The sequence below is a fragment of the Bos javanicus genome, chromosome 1 (assembly GCF_032452875.1).
Source record: "Bos javanicus breed banteng chromosome 1, ARS-OSU_banteng_1.0, whole genome shotgun sequence".
NCBI classification, from domain to species: Eukaryota; Metazoa; Chordata; class Mammalia; order Artiodactyla; family Bovidae; genus Bos; species Bos javanicus.
In genome coordinates, this window is record NC_083868.1 from 126,727,604 (window position 1) to 126,749,701 (window position 22,098).

A 22,098-nucleotide genomic window follows, 5' to 3' on the forward strand; every position below is an offset into this window, starting at 1 on the left:
ATCATGCCATCTTGATGACTCTAGCTTTGTAATATAATCTGGTCAGGAAGGTTGATTCCTCCAGCTCCATTCTTCTTTCTCAAGACTGTGTTGGCTATTCAGGGTCTTCTGTGTTTCCATGTGAATTGTGAAGTGTTTTGTTTCACAACTGACAATTTCAAAATTGACAGACCTTTAGCCAGACTTATCAAGTGAAAAAGAGAGAAGAATCAAATCAACAAAATTAGAAATGAAAAAGGAGAGATTATAGCAGATAATGCAGAAATACAAAGGATCATAAGAGACTATTATGAACAACTATATGGCAATAAAATGGATAACCTGGAAGAAATGGACAGATTCTTAGAAACGTTCAGCCTTCCAAGACTGAACCAGGAAGAAATAGAAATTATGAACAACCCAATTACAAGCACTGAAATTGAAGCTGTGATTAAAAAATCTCCCCAAAAACAAAAGCCCAGGACCAGATGGCTTCTCAGGAGAATTCTATCAAACATTTAGAAAAGAGCTAATGTCTATTCTTCTAAAACTCTTAGAAAATTGCAGAGGTAGGAACATTTCCAAACTCATTGTACAAGGCCACCATCTCCCTGATACCAAAACTAGACAAAGACAATGCACAAAAAAGAAAACTGCAGGCCAATATAATATCCCTGATGAACATAGATGAAAAAATCTTTAACAAAATTTTAGCAAACAGAATTCAGCAACACAGCAAAAATCTCATACACCATGATCAAGTTTGATTTATTGCAGGCATGGAAGGATTCTTTGATATATGCAAATCAGTCAATGTGATAAACCATATTCACAAATTTAAAGATACAAACCATATGATAATCTCAATAGATGAAGAAAAAGACTTTGAAAAAATTCAGCACCCATTTATGATTAAAACTCTTCAAAAAATGGGAATAGAAGGAACCTACCTCAACATAGTGAAGGCCATATATGATTAGCCTACAGCAAGTATTATTCTCAATGGTGAAAAACTGAAAGCATTCCTCCTAAGATCAGGAACAAGACAAGGGTGTCCATTTTCACCACCATTATTCAACACAGTTGTAGAAGTCCTAGCTACAGCAATCAGAGAAGAAAAAGAAAGAAAAGGAATCCAGATCGGAAAAGAAGTAAAGCACTCATTGTTTGCAGAGACATGATACTGTACATAGAAAACCCTAAACATAGTATCAGAAAGTTGCTAGAGCTAATCAGTGAATTTAGCAAAGTTTCAGGATACAAAATCAATACACAGAAATCATTTGAATTTGTATATACTAACAATGAAAAATCAGAAAGAGAAATTAAGCAGTCAGTCCCATTCACCATTGCAACAAAAAGAATTAAATATCTCGGAATAAACTTACCTAAGGAGACAAAAGAACTGTATACAGAAACTACAAGACACTTATGAAAGAAATTAAAGACGACATAAACAGATGGAGAGATATCCCAATAGGAATAATCAGTGTTGTGAAAATGACTATACTGCCAAACACAAGCTACAGATTCAATGCGATCCCTATCAAACTACCAATGTATCTTTATTTTAATGGCATCATTTGTGTTAGTAATTTTTATAGTGCCCTTAATCTTTTCTCTTACTTTACTTTTCAGCCAGTTTTAAATGGTATCATTTGACTCTTACCTATTAACTATATAACAGTCAGTGATCTTATTACAGAGGATGAGATGGCTGGATGGCATCACTGACTCAATGGACATGAGTTTGAGTGAACTCCAGGAGTTGGTGATAGGGAGGCCTGGAGTGCTGTGATTCATGGGGTCACAAAGAGTCAAACATGACTGAGCGACTGAACTGAACTGAACTGATCTTATTCTACTTTCCTACTTTTCTCTCCTCTTACCTGCCAGTGTTTTTAAGAATTTTTTGCTCTCTGCACAGCTGGAGGGATCTCACTTCTTTGACTAGCAACTCAGGCCACATCAGTGAAATCCCGAATCCTAACCACTAGGCCACCGGAGAACTCTCTCCTTCCAGTTTCTAGTTGCATTCTTTTGTCTTTGGCAGAAAAGATAATGTTTGACTTCAATCTTATTTTAGTTTTACCTCTACAATTGAATATCTAGCATGTTCGCTGTTTGTCTTGCAAAATTTACCCAGGCATGTTTTTGAAAGATGTAGCTCATTCTCCAACGGTTTGTTCAGAAGGGGTGCACATTGATAGTATTTCCATTCAAACTATTTTTTTTCTAGTTATATTGGAGTTTTACCAAGAGAACGCACTGTAGCAGACAACCTCTTCCAACAACACAAGAGAAGACTCTACACATGGACATCACCAGATGGTCAATACTGCAGTCAGATTGATTATATTCTTTGGAGCCAAAGATGGAGAAGCTCTGTACAGTCAGCAAAAACAAGACTGGGAGCTGACCTTGGCTCAGATCCTGAACTCCTTATTGCCAAATTCAGACTTAAATTGAAGAAAGTAGGAGAAACCACTAGACCATTCAGGTATGACTTTAATCAAATCCCTTATGATTATACAGTGGAAGTGAGAAATAGATTTCAGGGCCTAGATCTGATAGACAGAGTGCCTGATGAACTATGGACGGAGGTTTGTGACATTGTACAGGAGAGAGGAATCAAGACCATCCCTAAGAAAAAGAAAGGCAGAAAAGCAAAATGGCTGTCTGAGGGGGCCTGACAAATAGCTGTGAAAGGAAGAGAAGCAAAAAGCAAAGGAGAAAAGGAAAGATATACCCATTTGAATGCAGAGTTCCAAAGAATAGCAAAGAGAGATAAGAAAGCCTTCCTCAGTGATCAGTGCAAAGAAATAGAGGAAAACAACAGAATGCAAAAGACTAGAGATCTCTTCAATAAAATCAGAGATACCAAGGGAACATTTCATGCAAAGATGGGCTCAATAAAGGACAGAAATGGTATGGACCTAGCAGAAGGAGAAGATATTAAGAAGAGGTGGCAAGGATACACAGAAGAACTGTATAAAAAAAGAACTTCACGACTCAGATAATCACGATGGTGTGATCACTGACCTAGAGCCAGACATCCTGTAATGTGAAGTCAAGTGGGCCTTAGAAAGCATCACTACGAACAAAGATAGTGGAGGTGATGGAATTCCAGTTGAGCTATTCCAAATCCTGAAAGATGATGCTGTGAAAGTGCTGCACTCAATATGCCACCAAATCTGGAAAACTCAGCAGTGGCCACAGGACTGGAAAAGGTCAGTTTTCATTCCAATCCCAAAAGAAGGAAATGTCAAAGAATGTTAAATCTACTACACAGTGGCATTCATCTCACACGCTAGCAAAGTAATGCTCAAAATTCTCGAAGCCAGGCTTCAACAGTACGTGAACTGTGAAATTCCAGATGTTCAAGCTGGATTTAGAAAAGGCAGAGGAACCAGAGATGAAATTGCTAACATCTGCTGGATCATAAAAAAAGCAAGAGAGTTCCAGAAAAAAAATCTACCTTTGCTTTATTGACTATGCCAAGGCCTTTGACTTTGTGGATCACAACAAACTGTGGAAAATTCTGAAAGAGATGGGAGTACCAGACCACCTGACCTGCCTCCTGAGAAATCTGTATGCAGGTCAAGAAGCAACAGTTAGGACTGGACATGAAACAACAGACTGGTTCCAAATCAGGAAAGGAGTATGTCAAGGCCGTATATTGTCACCCTGCTTATTTAACTTACATGCAGAGTACATCATGCGAAATGCTGGGCTGGATGAAGAACAAACTGGAATCAAGATTGCCGGGAGAAATGTCAATAATGTCACATATGCAGATGACACCACCCTTATAGCAGAAAACAAAGAAGAACTAAAGAGCCTCTTGATGAAAGGGAAAGAGGAGAGTGAAAAAACCAGCTTAAAACTCAGCATTCAGAAAACTAAGATCATGGCATCCGGTCCCATCACTTCGTGGCAAATAGATGGGGAAACAGTGAGAGACTTTATTTTTTTTGGCTCCAAAATCACTGCAGGTGATGACTGAAGCCATGAAGGTAAAAGACACTTGCTCCTTGGAAGGAAAGTTATGACCAACCTAGATAGCATATTAAAAAACAGAGACACTACTTTGCCAACAAAGGTCCATCTCGTCAAGGCTATGGTTTTTCTAGTCGTCATGTATGGATATGAGAGTTGGACTATAATGAAAGATGAGCACCGCAGAATTGATGCTTTTGAAATGTGTTGTTGGAGAAGACTCTTTAGAGTCTCTTGGACTGCAAGGAGATCCAAGCAGTACATCCTAAAGGATGTATCCTGAGTGTTCATTGGAAGGACTGATGTTGAAGCTGAAACTGCAATACTTTGGCCACCTGATATGAAGAGCTGACTCATTTGAAAAGACCCTGATGCTGGGAAAGATTGAAGGCAGGAGGAGAAGGGAATGACAGAGGATGCGATGATTGGATGGCGTCACCAACTCAATGGAGATGAGTGTGAGTAGACTCCGGGAGTTGGTGATTGACAGGGAAGCCTGGCGTGCTGTGGTCCATGGGGTCACGAAAAGTTGGACACGGCTGAGCGACTGAACGTTCATGATCCGAATTGACATATAACATTGTGTGAGTGTAATGGTGCACAATATACAAGTTTATGTTGCAAAATGACAACCACATATCAGTTTATCAGTTCATAGAAGTAAAAGCATGTAATTCTTGTGATGAGGACTTTAAGATGTACTCTTTTAAGCAGATTTCAGATACGCAAAGAGTGTTAAGTGTAGTCACCATGCGGTACATTATATCCCTGAACTTATTTGTCTTATAACTAGAAGTTTGTGCCTTTGACCACCTTCATCCAATTTCCCCTTCCCACTGTCCTCCAGCAGCCATTAATCTGCTCTCTTTTTCTATGAGTCCAGTTTTTTTTTAAGATTCGAGACCTAAGTGAGATCGTACAGTATATGTCTTTCTCTGTTTGATTTATTTTGCTTAGGATAATACTCTGACAGTGCATCTGTGTTATTGCAAATGACGGGAGTTCTTTCTTTTTTATGGTTGAATGATATTCCATTGTGTCTGTGCCAGATTTTATTTCTCCGTTCATTCCTCAGTGTCCCCTTAGTTTGTTTCCACGTCTTGGTTGTTATAAATAATGCTGCAGTGAACATGGGGGTGCAGATATCTCTTCGAGAGAGTTATTTTGCTACCTTCAGACACATACCCAGAAGTGGAATTGCTGATCATATGGTAGTTCTATTTTTAATTTTTTTGAGGAACCTTCATGCCGTTTTCCATAGGGACTGCACCAATTTACATTCCCATCAACAGTACACGAGGGTTCTTTTTTCTCTACATCCTTGCCAACACTTAGATAGTAGGTGGTTGTAACAGGTGTGAGGTGATAACCTCGTTTTGGTTTTGATTTGCATTTCCTTGATGTCTGGTATTGTTGAGCAACTTTTTGTATACCTCTTGATCGTTTGTGTGTCTTCTTTGCCTGTTTTTTAATCTGGTTACTTGGATTTTTTTTTTTTTTTTGCTATTGTATGAGTTCTTTTTTTTAATTTGGTTCTGTGCAGTCTTAGTTGCGGCAGTCGGGGTCTCCGTTGCATCATGAGGATCTCGTTGCAGCACACACTTTCTAGTTGTGACACCTGGGCTTAGTTGCTCTGAGGCATGTGGGAATCTTAATTCCCTGACCGGGGATCGAACCTGTGCCCTGGGCATTGCAAGGCAGATTCTTAAGCAGTGGACCGCCGGGAAAGTCCCTGAATTGTGTGTCTTCTTTATATATTTTAGACATTAACTTACCAGATAAATGATTTGCAAAATGATGGTTTCCTTTGCTTTGTAGAGCTTTTAGTCTGGTGTAGTCACACTTGTTGAGTTTTGCTTTGGTTGCCTTTGCTTTTGGCATCAGGTCGAAAAAAATGATTGCCAAGACCAGTATCAAGGAGCTTATCCCCAAAGCTGTTTTTTGATGTCCCTGGAACTTGGAGTCCTTGGTTCACATTTTATTTTCTTCACATTTCTTGAAAATCCTGTTTTCTTGCTTTATAGACTGTCTTTGAGTCGTTTGGTATGGTCTACTTCCCTTCCTTTGTAGATTATTTATCTTTTGGTCTGAATGCACTAGAGTGTTTTGTTTTTTTCTTTTTTCCTTTAAACAATATTACAAGGATATGTGTTATAGTTGCTCATTCTGGGTCAGTTTTCCTAAGTATCTGGTAGGCCTTTTAAACATGTAGATTCGGGTCTTTTATTTCTGGGAAGTTTTCTTGTTTCATAGCTTGAGTGCTGATTCATTGCTTTGAGTTTCTTCGTCAGGGACACCAGTGATGTTCTGTCACTTTTGCCTGTCATCTCGTCAGCCAATTTCTCTCTGATTATTTTGTTTCTTAATTTCATTTTTATTCTCTTTATTGTTTTTCTCCTTACCTTCAACATCCTTTATTAGTTTTCATTAAAATCTGTTCCCCTCCGTGTGCCATATAATTTAGCTTTCATTTTTCAATGATTTTATGAGATGATTTTTCCTGCAGTTTACTACAGTCAACTGTATTTAATATCTTTGCCATTTTTTATTCCAGTTTTATTGAGATGTAATTAACATACACTGCTATATAAGTTTAAGGTACACAGCAAAATGGTTTGACTTAGATACATCACGAAATGATTACCACAGTAAGTTTAGTCTTATATAGTCATCTATCATCTCATATAGATACAATGTTAAGGAAATATAAAAAAGATTTTTTAAAGTACTTTTCCTGGTGATGAGAAGTCTTAGGATTTACTCTCTTGACAACTTGCATATATAATATACAGCAGTGTTAATGATATTTACCATGAACTTCATTACATCCCTATCTTTGGTTTTGTCTATTTTGATACTTTTTTTTTTTAATTTCTGACTTAGGGGCTTTCTTTTTAACATCTGTAAAATCTTTTTTGATCAATAACCTCAGATATGCAGATGTCACCACCCTTATGGCAGAAAGCAAAGAACTAAAGAGCCTCTTGAAGAAAGGGAAAGAGGAGAGTGAAAAAAGCTGACTTAAAACTCAACATTCAGAAAATGAAGATCATGGCATCCAGTCCCATCACTTCATGGCAAATAGATGGGGAAACAATGAAGACAGTTACAGACTTTATTTTTGGGGGCTCTGAAATCACTGCAGATGGTGACTGCAGGCATGAAATTAAAAGACGCTTGCTCCTTGAAAGAAAAGCTACGGCCAACCTAGACAGCATATTAAAAAGCAGACACATTACTTTGCTGACCAAGGTCCGTCTAGTCAAAGGTATGGTTTTCTAGTAGTCACATATAGATGCAAGAGTTAGACTATAAAGAAAGCTGATATGAAGTGTGGTGTTGAAGAAGACTGTTGAGAGTCTCTTGGACAGCAAGGAGATTCAACCAGTCCATCCTAAAGGAAATCAGTCCTGAATATTTACTGGAAGGACTGATGCTGAAGCTGGAACTCCAATACTTTGGCCACCTGATGTAAAGAATTGACTCCTTGGAAAAGTCCCTAATGCTGGGAAAAATTGAAGGCAGGAGGAGAAGGGGGGACGACAGAGGATGAGATGGTTGAATGGCATCACTGACTAGATGGATGTGAGTTTGAGCAAGCTCTGGGAGTTGGTAACAGACAGGAAAGCCTGGCGTGCTGCACTCCATGGGTTTGCAAAGAGTTGGCCACGACTGAGCGACTGAACTGAACTGAACTGAACTGAATTCAAAAGTAGATGGATGTTACAGTTTTTTCCAACTTCATAGTTGATTTGTAGGGAGAAAACCATTGACACGAAAGCTTTCATTTGTGTTTTGCTGACTTCTAGCACTTGGTGTGTAGTGGTGTCTGCGCTTTGTGGATAGAGTTCCTTGTTTGAGAGTTCTGTCACTCTTCCCTTTCCTTCTCAGTATCTTTTAGGAACTTGTGGTGTTGATCAGGAAGAAGGGTAGAGAAAGGCTTGGTATGTGTTTCCATTTCTTTTCTGCAGGGTCCTTAATTTCCTGCCTGTTACTCCTGTCTTCCCACTCATTTCCTTGTCTCCAAGAGATACCATCTCTTCTTTTGCATCTATATACCTAATACTCCTCCAGAAGCGGTTTCTCAGAGGGTACCGCAGTTGATCCAGAAGTTTCTAGATACTTCCACATCACTAGGGCTATGAACTATCAAGTCCTAACTTGTGTTCACTATGTTTGCTTTTACTGTTTTACTCTTCCTTGGGGTCATTTTGTTTGTGCTTCCTCTAAGTCGCCTGGTCGAGTGTGCTGTTTTTCATGGATTCTTTTTCACCTCCTCTTACTCACTCTCTGCATCCACAGGCTTGCAGAAGGTAGGCAGTTGGATTTCTTATGGAATTTATTCCTTTTTTCCCTCTACTTATAGGTAATTTGAATATTTTTGTGATCTCTGTCTTCTGGTAATGTTAAGGTTGAGGCATGGGTTCTGTTGTGGTTTTATTTATTCTCCTTGTTTATTTTATATCTGTGTGGGAAGTTGAGGGAGAGATTTCTACTCTGAGAGAGCGATGGCTTATTCTGTTGTTGTGCAGACTTGAAACAGTCCCTATTTTCAAATGGTTGTATATCTGAAAAACCCAGAAGAGTCAACTGAAAAACTACTACAGACAGAAAGAGAATTCAGGGACTTCCCTCGTGGTCCGGTGGTTAATGCAGGGGATCTGCAGGGTTCCTCTGTGCTCCCAGTGCAGGGGGTTGGGGTCAGGGAACTAGATCCCACATAGTGCAACTAAGCTGGGTGCAGCCAACAAAAAACAAATTTTTTTTTTTTTTTTTAAAGAGAAAATTCAGTTATATCGTGCTATATAAAATTAATCAAAAGAAATCCATATGTACAAAAAGCTTGGATGATACGGAGAGCCAGAATAAAAATCAGATTAAAAAATCCCTAAAACCAACCAAACAAAAATTCTAGGAATGACTACACCGGTAAACGCGTAAAACCTATTAGTTTTTTAGGGCTGCCATGAAAAAGTGCCTCACACTGGGTGGCTTATAGCAACAGGAATTGATTCTCTCACTGTTCTGCACACTAGATGTCGAGGTGGTAGCGGGACCACCCTCCCTCTGATGCCAAAGGAAGGCGCCTTCCTTGCCTTTTTCAGCTTCTGGTCTCCCGGGCATTTCTAACTGTGACAGCATGCATCCAGTCTTTACCTCTCTCTTCATCTGGCCAACTTCCTGTCATGTCTTTTATCTTTTCTCTTTTAAGAACAAGAGTCATATTGGGTTAGGGCTCACCCTAATGCCAGTAGGTTGAGGAACTAAGATCATGCCATGTCATGGCCAAAAGATAAAGTAAAATGGGATTGGTAAACATTTAGGAAAAAACATTGTGTTTTTTAGGGGAATCAGCACAAATACACGTAAGAAAAACTTAAAAAGGTTTAGAAACTGTGCTGTTTTCTTCACCAGTTGCTTCTTTTTGTTTGGCTCCATTTTTCTTTTCTTATTGGTCTCTTGGGTGAGTTGAACGTTTTATGCTGAAATAGTTTTTTGTACAATACTGTATATGTAAATTACATGAATTCCCAAATGATGTTTTAAAACCTTATCTAGCGTATTGTGATGTATCAAGTTAAGGATACATATTAACAGTTGTATTACTTATCTGGAGCTACAGTTATCTGAAAACAGGGCTTTGCTAAAGAGCATATTGGTAACATGGATCTAATCCATGCAGTCATTGTGCATAAACTGAATAATGTTTTAAAATTTGGCTAGTACACCACTTGATTAAAGAGCCTTTCTATTAGATTTTTGGCAGGATCTTGAAATGTGATGTTGTTCTAAATTTGGGTAATCTCTGATGTTGCTTCTTTGGACAGGGCAGAAATAAGTTTTCTTAGACTTCTGTTTTCAGTAATTAAGAACAAATAATAAATGTTACCTGTGAAAATATTTGAAACAAAAGTATCCCTTCGGTTTTATTGTGGAAGCTTACAAGCTTCCAGATAAGAACATATCATTAATTCAGTTTTGCCAGGGAATGAGGAAGGGATTCTGTTTCAGTGAATTTACTTGTCAAAATGTAATAATATGTCTACTTTTCCTTACTATTAATCTGCCAGCTGTCAGTTACTTAATGTACTTGTCTATAGGCCTAGCCCATTTGTGCCTGTTACGTGCATCCTTTCTACCGAGTATAGTTGGCTTGAAGCCTGAAAATTGAGATAAGCAAATTTCGTAGGAATTTTATGTTAAATAAAATCAAGCAGGTGAAGCAAGGCCTATGTCCTTGAGTTACTAGGTTCGTAAAAGCTAATTTGAGAGCAGTGGGCTTTTTTTTGCTTCTTTCTGAACTTTGAGTTTTACTCCAGCAGAATAAGGTGCTTGTTAGATAATTGAATTGTGGATGATGAATATATACTTACCAGGCGTAGTCAAGAAATGAGTATTTCGGTTTCCAAAGAATTACAGATTGTCGTATGTGATATTGCCGGTTTATAAAAATTAGAAAGCACATAATTTTTACTTAATCTTTAGTAAATGTAACATAATATCCCTGGTTCAGATGTTTTAGCTCTTACAATTTTCCCAAGGCTTCCATTAATTTATGTTTATGTTTATTTATTTTAGCCTGCGCTGGGTCTTTGTTGCTCTGCTTGGCTTTCTCTAGTTGCTGTGAGCGGGGGCCACTCTTCAGTTCTAGTGCACAGGCTTTTCACTGCAGTGGCTTCTCTTGTTGCGGAACACATGCTTAGTTGCTCTGCAGGATTTGGGACCCTCCCAGACCAGGGGTTGACCCCGTGTCCCCAGCATTGGCAGGTGAATTCTTAACCACCATGGAAGTCTGGCCTCCCACTAATTTAATTAAAAAGGAAATAAAAAGTAATATCCTGCATGATTGGGCTTCCAGCCGTATCTCTCCATCTTGTTCCGTCTTGCCCTTTGTTTTCAGGTACATAGGTCTTCCTTCAGCTCCTTGAACTAGCCATGTGTTTTTCTTCCTCTGAGCATTTTCCGGTAATGTTTGCACCCTCTGCCTGTGAGTCCCCTTCTCTGCCATTGGTTTGTTCCATTTGTTGTTGAGCTTAGTTCAAACTTCCTCAGAGGAATCTTCCCTAAAACCACCAGGGTTCCAGACCCTTAGTGTTCATGCTTCCTTTGCACCTTTGCGTCTGTAGCACTGCTTATAGTATATTGTCATCACATAGTTAATTGAGGAGTTCATTGCTGAATGTCTGCCTTTAGAGTTAAAATGTAGGCTCCATGAAGGCAGAGACCGTCACTGTTTCTCGAAGCATCTTTAATGCTCAGCCTATTGTTTGACATGCAGCAGGCTGTCAGTATTTGTTGAATAAGTGAACCAAATGAGTAGTGCTCAGATAACACTATTCAGTATTTCCCTGCACTTATGTAGAAGCTGTTAAAAGTTGTTATTGATTGCTTGTAGTGTTAACTAGTTTTTACCGTTGTGGAGAGTCCTGGGTAAAAGCTTATGTACACCCAGACAGAATTTTTTTTTTCAATTAAAAGAATGAGCAATGATGCGGGTTGTGAGGGAGGTCCAAGAGGGAAAGATGTGTGTGTACATATAGCTGGTTCACTCTGTTGTGCAGAGGAGACTAACACAACATTGTAACGCAACCATACCCCAGTTTAAAAAGTGAATAATGAGCATTAAAACAATTATCTTTTTTTTTTTTTTAAGTGTAAGATGTTGATGGTTCCTTAGAAGAGCAGCTTTTAGTAAATAATTGTTTTTAAATTTCCCTCTTGGCTACTGTTCTTTTCACCTTCAACACCAGTGAAATTAAATACATTCTATTATAAAAACTTTTCCCATAGCATTTTTTGGAATTAGTGAACACAGGTATAATGCCAACCCCAAAACACTTCATGATAGGAGAGTGACCAACATTCTGCTCTTCTGGATGTGTGAACACGCTCAGCGTTTGTGTCTTCCCATTTTCTGCTGCCAGATCATACTAAATGAGATTACCATATTTTTATAAGCATGAAAATAAATAAAATACCAAGTACATAATTTAATGACTATTACTTTTTTGAAACTTACTATTCTTTTATTGTTAATTTTTATTGGTGTATAGTTGCTTTACAATGTTGTGTTGTTTTCTGCTGTACAGCAAAGTGAATCAGCCATATGTGTGTGTGTGTGTGTGTGTGTGTGTGTGTGTATCTCCTCTCTTTTTTAGATTTCATTCCCATTTAGATCACCACAGAGCACTGGGTAGAATATTACTTAAAAAGCAAACACAAAACAAATATTTCTTGGGTTCCAACCAGGTGTCAGACACTGGATGTATGATAAGTGAAAAGACAGAGGGTCCCTGCCCTCATGTGATTCACCCTTTAGTTGTAGAGATGGCCCACAATCTGATTATCACACAAATAAATAGATAATGACAACCAGATGTGTCCTTGGAAAGGAGAAAGTAGGGGAGCATTATTAAGTAGAGACCCCTAACCCAGTCTCTGTAGTGGGAGAATTACAGTTGCCCAGAGAAAGTGACATTTGAGAGATCTGAAGGAAGGAGACTTCAATTCAGTTCAGTTTGGTCGCTCAGTCGTGTCCGCCTTTTGCGACCCCATGAATCGCAGCACGCCAGGCCTCCCTGTCCATCACCAACTCCCGGAGTTCACTCATACTCAACGTCCGTCGAGTCAGTGATGCCATCTCATCCTCTGTTGTCCCCTCCTCCTCCTGCCCCCAATCCCTCCCAGCATCAGAGTCTTTTCCAATGAGTCAACTCTTCACATGAGGTGGCCAAAGTACTGGAGTTTCAGCCTTAGCATCATTCCTTCCAAAGAAATCCCAGGGCTGATCTCCTTTAGAATGGATTGGTTGGATTTCCTTGTAGTTCAAGGGACTCTCAAGAGTCTTCTGTTAATGCCTGGGAAAAACTCCAGGCAGCGAGAACAGCAGGCAGAGGCTCAGAGACAGGAGAAGCATGCCTTTGAGGAACAGACAGGAAGGCCAGTGGACGTAGATGAGAGAAGGGTGTGGGAAAGTGGTTCAGCACAAAGCTGATGAAGTGAGCAGATGAGGCACTGAGGACCGAGTCATTACAGTGTGATCGTTGTCACCAGTATAAAAATGTAGGAAATCTAATTGCCCACCAGCAGAGGACTGGTGGTATAAGTTACAGCGTACACAACGTAAAGGAATATTATATGGCTGTAAAAGGGAGGAAGTTTACTACCTATTCAGAAGAATAAAGGATTGTAGATTTCATATTGAAATTTAGAAATAGAACCTTTAAAAAAGGGGAAGAACTTGACCCAGTGACGTATGATTTGTCTTGTATGAAAAGAATTATTTTGGTAAAGTAAGTTATCCTTCTTTATATGGATTTATTGTGATAATTACTTATTTTGTCATGTTTTCAAGGTAAAATATATTTTATAAAGTAGCATAGTAGTTTAGACTATGTCCACTGGGCTGAGATCCTGGGTTGGTATTCTGGCATTGCCGTTTGCACAGCTGGTTAACTGGGCAAATTAATTCAGCTTTTTAAAGCTTAGTTTTGCCATTTGTAAAATGTGAACAGTAGACATTTATCTGATAGAGTTGCAGTATGAATTGAGTGAGAGAATATATGTGAATCACTTAGATAGGCTCATCACCTAAGAAAAAAGTTGTATACTGTCACTTCCTGTGAAAGTATCTTCTAATTAATCCCCTTTATCAAAAGTTCGAGTGCAGAAAGAGAGAATACTGAAGAGAGTTGCATCAAAAGCAACTCTGTAGTTAGATTTCAGAGATGGAATTATAGCTGCTATTTGTTACCTGTTTTATTGTTGTGTATATTTTCCAAACTTTGAAACATGAGCATATATTTAAAATTACTACCATTTCCCATTTAAGTATGCTTTGTCTTCTTTTCAGCTTGTTTTGCTGAAATTTTAATTTTTAGGAACATCCTTTTCAGCAGTGTTAGAAAGTCTGCAAATCTCGATTCAAGAGATGTTAGTTCAGTAAATGTATTCATAATTATTTTTGCTTTCCTCCTTCTATTTTGATTAATGTTGTACCAATTTAAAAGGCTTTGTACCCACAGCTGCTAAGTTGTGATTGGAAAGGAAAGGGGCTTCCTTTTTGAGACCATCTGTGGGAGTTGCATTGTCTGAGTCTGACAAGAGATCATGGCAGATGGTGAGGTCACTGACATTGACTTTTTGAGCTTGACATAATGTGCTCATGAAGCTGGAAGAAGAAATCCGACTTATTTTTTTAACCAACAGGAGAACATGGTGACAGGAAGAAGTGTACAGTTGTTGAGTCTGGATGAAGCATAATGCATCAGTGCACATGACTGGTTTAATCTTTGACAGTCGCCAGTACTGCCAAGGTAGCTGTCTGTTGAAACATTCCGTGCTGTGTTTATTTACTTTCTAGGCCCTTGGTTTAAGTCATATGTTGCAAATAACATTTAGATTAAAGACAGTGTAGAAAAAAAGACAAAAAGTTTTAAAGATTCTTAGAAATGTTTATTTTTAAATCGAAAGGTTATAGGCGGTCACTCAAAGCCAGTGCAGCATACTTCTTCATTTTTAATTGAATGAAGATCTCTGTCATAGTCACATGTCTTTTTATAACATTTATCTTAATGTAATTTTATGTAATTTAAATTACACTTGAAGGTTTATGCTTACTGTTTCATCTATCAGGAACTCTCTAGTGTCTGGATTAGTATTTTGCTCATAGTGTATGTTCAGCAAATGTTGGCTAGGTAGATAAATTAATGAATGAAGTTAATTGCTGACTCTTTGTTAATTTTAGATGAGTTTTTTTTTTTAACCACGATTACATGCTTTTTTCCCCCCACTTTGAAATTGGATTTATGTTGTGGTCTTTATCACTTCTACTATGTGTGAATTATGTATTATTTATTTTGGAAGAAGAAACCTTAATTTGTCATGAGAAGTCAGTGAGCCATTTTTTCCTTAACGTTAATGAGTACTTTGGCCAGGCAGTGTCCAAATTATTTTCCACGTCTTGACTCATTTAATTAAGTAGATGTATTGTGCTACTACTCTTTTGTAGATGAAGACATTGAAGTACAATGATGTTAATATAAGTGTGCTTAAGATACTCATGTACTTTGGCTCTATTTCAAACATTTATCATTTAGGTAACATTTAGAAGTTACAGTTTGTGCTTACCTCTGGTGAGAAGATGCAAAGGGAATACTAAACAGAATTATGTTTTGTCTTATTAAGCTCAGTTACTGAAGCTAAGATGTGTTTTTATTGGTCACTTCTTGTTACTGTGTGTTGAAATAATAACACCTTGTTAATTTCTTGTTGTTTGCATGAGTAACAGTGCCACTGACTAACCCAGTCCTTAGGAAATATAATCCCGAATGAAACACTGAGTATAATAAGGAAGCAGATGCTCAGAGACAAGGAGCTGTAACCATTACAGCCATACTCTGAAAATGAAGAAATGGGAGAGGGGGGAAAAGGGCATTTAGCTGAATCTGGTAGCCCAGCCTAACAATGACTACTTAATATTTCATTGACCAGAATTAATGTCATGGCCAAACCATCTGGGAGGGAGACAGAAGGTAGTAGTTTAGTTGGGCATATTGCTGGTTTGGTGAATGAGATGGGATTTCAGGAATATTTATCTCATATTTGTAACACTGAAGAGTATATAACAGATAATTGATAAATGTGAAACAGTTCCAGTGTAGGGACTTGATTTTCATATTCACTCATGGTAGCTGTGATCAAATCTGCTGCTACAGTGGGAAAGCAAAAATCACAGCTGTACTTCCAGTCTTGGGCTTTTAAATATATGTTTTCTTTATCATTGAAAAATCACACTGTTTTAGTGAAAGGTAAAAATGTTTCCTCACCACCCCCTGCTCCACAGTTTTATTTGTAGATTCAAATTCTAGCATGTGAGGCAGACGTTTGGAGCCTCCATTGCTTTCAGTTCAGTTCAGTCGCTCAGTCGTGTCCGACTCTTGGCGACCCCATTAATTGCAGCACGCCAGGCCTCCCTGTCCATCACCAACTCCTGGAGTTCACTCAGACTCACGTCCATCGAGTCGGTGATGCCATCCAACCATCTCATCCTCTGTCGTCTCCTTTTCCTCCTGCCCCCAATGCCTCCCAGCATCAGAGTCTTTTCCAGTGAGTCAACTCTTCACATGAGGTGCCCAAAGTATTGGAGTTTCAGCTTTAGCATCATTCCTTCCAAAGAACACCCAGGACTGATCTCCTTTAGAATGGACTGGTTGGCTCTCCTTGCAGTCCAAGGGACTCTCAAGAGTCTTCTCCAACACCACAGTTCAAAAGTATCAATTTTTCGGTGCTCAGCTTTCTTCACAGTCCAACTCTCACATCCATACATGACCACAGGAAAAACCATAGCCTTGACTAGACCTTTGTTGGCAAAGTAACATTTCTGCTTTTCAGTATGCTGTCTAGGTTGGTCATAACTTTCTTTCCAAGGAGTAAGCGTCTTTTAATTTCATGGCTGCAATCATCATCTGCAGTGATTTTGGAGCCCCAAAAAATAAAGTCTGACATTGTTTCCCCATCTGTTTGCCATGAAGTGATCAGACCAGATGCCATGATCTTCATTTTCTGAATGTTGAGCTTTAAGCCAGTTTTTTCACTCTCCTCTTTCACTTTCATCAAGAGGCTTTTTATTTCCTCTTCACTTTCTGCCATAAGGGTGGTGTCATCTGCATATCTGAGGTTATTGATGTTTCTCCCGTCAATCTTGATTCCAGCTTGTGTTTCTTCCAGCCGAGCATTTCTCATGACGTACTCTGCATAGAACTTAAATAAGCAGGGTGACAATATACAGCCTTGACGAACTCCTTTTCCTATTTGGAACCAGTCTGTTGTTCCATGTCCAGTTCTAACTGTTGCTTCCTGACCTGCATACAGGTTTCTCAAGAGGCAGGTCAGGTGTTCTGGTATTCCCATCTCTTTCAGAATTTTCCACAGTTTATTGTGATCCACACAGTCAAAGGCTTTGGCATAGTCAATAAAGCAGAAATAGATGTTTTTCTGGAACTCTCTTCCGTTTTCCATGATCCAATGGATGTTGGCAATTTGATCTCTCATTCCTCTGCCTTTTCTAAAACCAGCTTGAACTTCTGGAAGTTCACGGTTCACGTATTGCTGAAGCCTGGCTTGGAGAATTTTGAGCATTACTTTACTAGCGTGTGAGATGAGTGCAATTGTGCGGTAGTTTGAGCATTCTTTGGCATTGCCTTTCTTTGGGATTGGAATGAAAACTGACCTTTTCCAGTCCTGTGGCCACTGCTGAGTTTTCCAAATTTGGTGGCATATTGAGTGTAGCACTTTCACAGCATCATCTTTCAGGATTTGAAATAGCTCAACTGGAATTCCTTCACCTCCACTAGCTTTGTTCGCAGTGATGCTTTCTAAGGCCCACTTGACTTCACATTCCAGCATGTCTGGCTCTAGATAATCACACCATCGTGATTATCTTGGTCATGAAGATCTTTTTTGTCCATTGCTTTAAGCCCTTATTATTTATGATCTTTTTAAAGTTAAGTTTTATTCTTCACTTTGAATGTCCTATTAAAGTTTTAATTTTGAAATAATTTTAAAATAAGAGAAAAGTTGCAGAAATAGGCAAAGATCTTTTGAATACCCCTGACCTAGAATCACTAGTTAGTCAGCATTTTGCCACACGTGCTTTATCACTCCCTCTCTCTATATATACAAATTATATACATTTATTAATCATTTGAAAGTATGTTTCTTCTGCATACCCTTTCACTAGTAAATATTTTGGTATATTTTTCCCTAAGGTTGAGGAAAGTGAAGAAGTGAAAGTGTAATCACTTATTTGTGTCCGACTCTTTGCTACTCCATGGACTGTAGCCCGCCAGACTCCTCTGTCCATGAGGTTCTCCATACAAGAATACTGGAATGGATAGCTACCTAGTCCCTTCTCCAGGGGATCTTCCCAACCCAGGGGTCAAACCTGGGTCTTCTGCATTGCAGGTGGATTCTTTTCCTGCCTGAGACACCAGGGAAGCCCATTCACTTAAAAAAAAGAAAGAACACAATCCTCTGATCAGAAGCAGGAAATGAAACAGTACAGTTATCCAGTCTGCAGAGCATGTTTTGCTTTCTCCAGTTGCCCCAATAATGGTCTTCATAGCAGTTATTTTTTGTGACTCAAAGCCCAGTCCAGGATCATTCATTACATGTAATTTTCATATGACTTTAGTCTTAAATCTGTAATGTTTCTTTAGCTCTCCTCTGTTTTTCGTGATAAACTAATATTTTTAAGAACTCAGGCAATTGTTTCATAGAATGTCTCTTAATTTGCATGTCAGCATCATCGCCTCATGGTTAGATTTAGATTATACATTTTATGAAATACCTCAGAAGTGATACTGTGTCCGTCACAGTGCGCCTGGGGAGATGCACGATGCTGGTTTATTCTGGTATTGGTCATAGGTAGCTTTCGTCACCTTGGCTGTAGTGGTATGTGCCAGGTTTCTTCACTGTAAAATTTGATGTAAGAGGTATCTTGTAGGGCAATATTTCAAGACTATATAAATATCCTTTTTCTCACCAAATTTCATTTAATAATTTTAGCATCTTTTGATGATTCTTACCGAATCCATTAATATCACAGTGTTTACAGATTGGTGGTTTTCTAACTGCATCATTTCTTTGTACATATTAGTTGGAATTGTATTGCAAAGAAGACGTTTCCCTTCCTTGTTAATCTGTTTCTATAAATGTGAACTCTTGGATTATTATTTTAGTCATTGGGTTTAGAATCTGTTACAGTGTGTTGTTATTAGTATGTACTTAGGTGCTTAACTGCCCCTTTAAACTGGCTTAAGTTGTCCCTTGATGTTGTGGACTCTCTAAGCCATCTCCTGTATACTTTTAATATGTCTCTGTCATTCCTTACTTTAGATACTCAAAGTGTTCTAGGTTTATCTCGTGCATTTCCTGCTCCATTGCTGGAATTGGCTATTTTTCCCAGAATCTCTGGTATTGCTTTCAGTGGATTATCTATACCAGCATAGTATAATATTTCAAAGTCCAGGCTCTGTCACTTCTTAGCTGAGTTGGTTTGGTTGAATTATTTAACATCTCTAAATTGCAAGTTTTATTTGGATAATGGCAGTTAGAATGGTCCACATCTCGTAGTGTTGTTGTGAGGATTAATTTAGGTAATTAAAAAACAGTGAATATCACATAATAATTATGACATAAATGTTGCTTATTATTATGATGACTATTACATTACTCTTCCCTCTTTTTCTCTTTAACAGGATATTCTTTTAAAGAATTATTGAAGACGAAGTTTTTTTATTTGTTTTTTAATGGCTTTACAGAATTTTAAATTGAATGCAGTTTGACATGACGGCAAAAAATGTAAGTATTTGTGAATTTTTAAATGTAAGTATTTAAAATAAGCTATACTTTATCCTGTGTACATTTTCTTCACCATTTTGACTAATCCCAATTCGGTTTACCGGCATCAATGTATCATCTGTTTTTGTTTCTGCAAAGAAAGAGACTGTGAACTTTAACGCTGTTGAAGCTCGTCTCTCACGGCCACGGTAGCCTTGTTGCAAACCGCTGCCAGGTTGCTCCGACTCAACAGCTGCAAAATTGCTGTCTCCAGAAATGTTCCCACCTCCCTCCTGTTTTGTGTACTGTTAATAAATTTGCTTTGGTGCTTTCTGGAGAGTTACTTGGCATTATTGAGAAAAATCACTGTTTTCTTTGGCTCAGGTTTTTTCTTTTGAATTTACCCTTAAAAATGTGTACAATCAGATGTTGTTCAGAAGCAGCCTGCTGTCCTCCTTGAGGTGATTCCCGACTTCAGTTATTTTGGGGAAGTTATTCTTTTTTCTTCTTTTGTTTAAGACTGTCATTTCTGAATCTACTTCCTTTCAAGTTATATTGTTATTATACCAATGGATTTGTTTCTAGTTATGGGGAAGGATTATGCCAGAAAATAAATACTACAACATCTGTGGAAATAACTTATTATAATTACTATACCCAGATTATTAGTTTGGACTCTGATTGCAGGTAACAGAAACCAGCTTGGGCTACCTTAAACCAAAGGGGAATTTATTTTAAGGTTAAGGGGATGTCTCAAGGAATTCAAGCGTAGAAATTGAGCAGACCCTCAGAAAGATCAGGGTCCAGAAACTTGAAATCTACCAGGAATTGAAGCAGTATTTAGGTTTCATGTGTCATCTCTGTGTGTTTCTGTGCATTAGCTGCATTACTCTGTGTCTCTCTGCAAAGCATCTTCCTTAGTTCACAGTCAGTCAGCATCTCGATCTACTTGTTATAGTATCAGCGTGCTGAGAGAAAGAGAGACAGAGAGAGAAGTATGAAGGAAGGGAGGTGGGTAGCCTGACAGATCCTGTCTGCTTATTTCAGCTCTAACTTCAAACTCCTTGGGGAGGACCTCTGGCACAGCTCTGTAGTCTGATATCCAGTAGTAGTTTGGTTAGTTATGACCACAGAGATAAGTGTTATTGTGGAAAAAGATCTTGTGAACCAGACAGATATTTCTGGATACTATCCATTATACGGCTAAAGAGCATCAAAAAAATAAAAACACCCACTCTGATTACTAACATCTACTTTCCAGTTATTGATCTGGCTTTTAGCACACACTAGTAGTTGTAAGCAGATACAGACTTTGCTTTGTTATCATATAATTAATTTTTTAGGATAAATTATCAGGTGTCACCTGCCTTAATCTTGTATCTATTTGTGGCTCTTGTATCTATTTGTTTAGTTGCTGTTTGGGGGAAAGAAGAGCAAAGTTTTAGTCTGTGTATTGGAATTTTTCTTGTTTTTCTCTCCTCCAGGAAACAGAGAATGTGAAAGTTATCCTGAGCAAAAGGATGACTATCATTCAACTAACAAGTGTATTTTGGCTTAAAGAGGTCCTTTAAATCTTCCTAGCCATACGTACAGTTTGCTATATTAAAAGTTGTTTCCTTAAAGTAAAAAAGCATTTGAACCAGTTATTCTCCCATTATTTTCTTTGTGTATTTGGATGTCATCAAAGAGTATATGCTGTTCGTTTCTCTTCCTGCTCCAGCATCCTTGGGGGAGAGGGCTGTTTGATGAGCTGACCCTCTCCTGATTGGGGACATGGGGAGGTTAGGCCTCAGACTGGACAGAACGAAGAGGGAAAGAATTGAAGTAGACTGAACGTCTGATTCAATATCATGGTAATTCACAGTAACCATTCAGTATCACAGTAATCCAAGTCTATGCCCCACCAGTAACACTGAAGAAGCTGAAGTGGAACGGTTCTATGAAGACCTGCAAGACCTTTTAGAACTAACACCCAAAAAAGATGTCCTTTTCATTATAGGGGACTGGAATGCAAAAGTAGGAAGTCAAGAAACACCTGGGGTAACAGGCAAACTTGGCCTTGGAATACAGAATGAAACAGGGCAAAGGCTAATAGAGTTTTGCCAAGAGAATGCACTGGTCATAGAAAACACCCTCTTCCAACAACACAAGAGAAGACGCTACACATGGACATCACCAGATGGTCAACACCGAAATCAGATTGATTACATTCTTTGCAGCCAAAGATGGAGAAGCTCTATACAGTCAGCAAAAACAAGACCAGGAGCTGACTGTGGCTCAGATCATGAACTCCTTATTGCCAAATTCAGACTTAAATTGAAGAAAGTAGGGAAAACCACTAGACCATGACCTAAATCAAATTCCTTATGATTATACAGTGGAGGTGAGAAATAGATTTAAGGGACTAGATCTGAAAGATAAGAGTGCCAGATGAACTATGGACTGAGGTTCATGACATTGTACAGGAGACAGGGATCAAGACCATCCCCATGGAAAAGAAATGCAAAAAAGCAAAATGGCTGTTTGAGGAGGCCTTACAAATAGCTGTGAAAAGAAGAGAAGTGAAAAGCAAAGGAGAAAAGGAAAGATATAAGCATCTGAATGCAGAGTTCCAAAGAACAGCAAGAAGAGATAAGAAAGCCTTCTTCAGTGATCAATGCAAAGAAATAGAGGAAAACTACAGAATGGGAAAGACTAGAGATCTTTCCAAGAAAATTAGAGATACCAAGGGAACATTTCATGCAAAGATGGGCTCAATAAAGGACAGAAATGGTATGG

The 22,098-nt window shown here is 38.5% G+C and overlaps 1 protein-coding gene across 8 annotated transcripts in view; it reads left to right on the forward strand.

The window, feature by feature from the left end:
• TFDP2 (transcription factor Dp-2) overlaps positions 1-22,098 on the forward strand; it is a 207,074-nt gene that overhangs the window by 39,247 nt on the left and 145,729 nt on the right. For 6 of the 8 annotated variants that reach the window (XM_061419762.1, XM_061419737.1, XM_061419702.1 and 3 more), the window contains one exon: positions 19,239-19,341. In XM_061419762.1, the coding sequence (XP_061275746.1) occupies positions 19,315-19,341 (27 nt within the window). In that variant the 5' untranslated portion in view covers positions 19,239-19,314. Of the gene's footprint in view, positions 1-2,218; positions 2,480-14,187; positions 14,295-19,238; positions 19,342-22,098 lie in introns of those variants that run through there. The other 2 variants (XM_061419719.1, XM_061419711.1) reach the window with 2 other exon arrangements.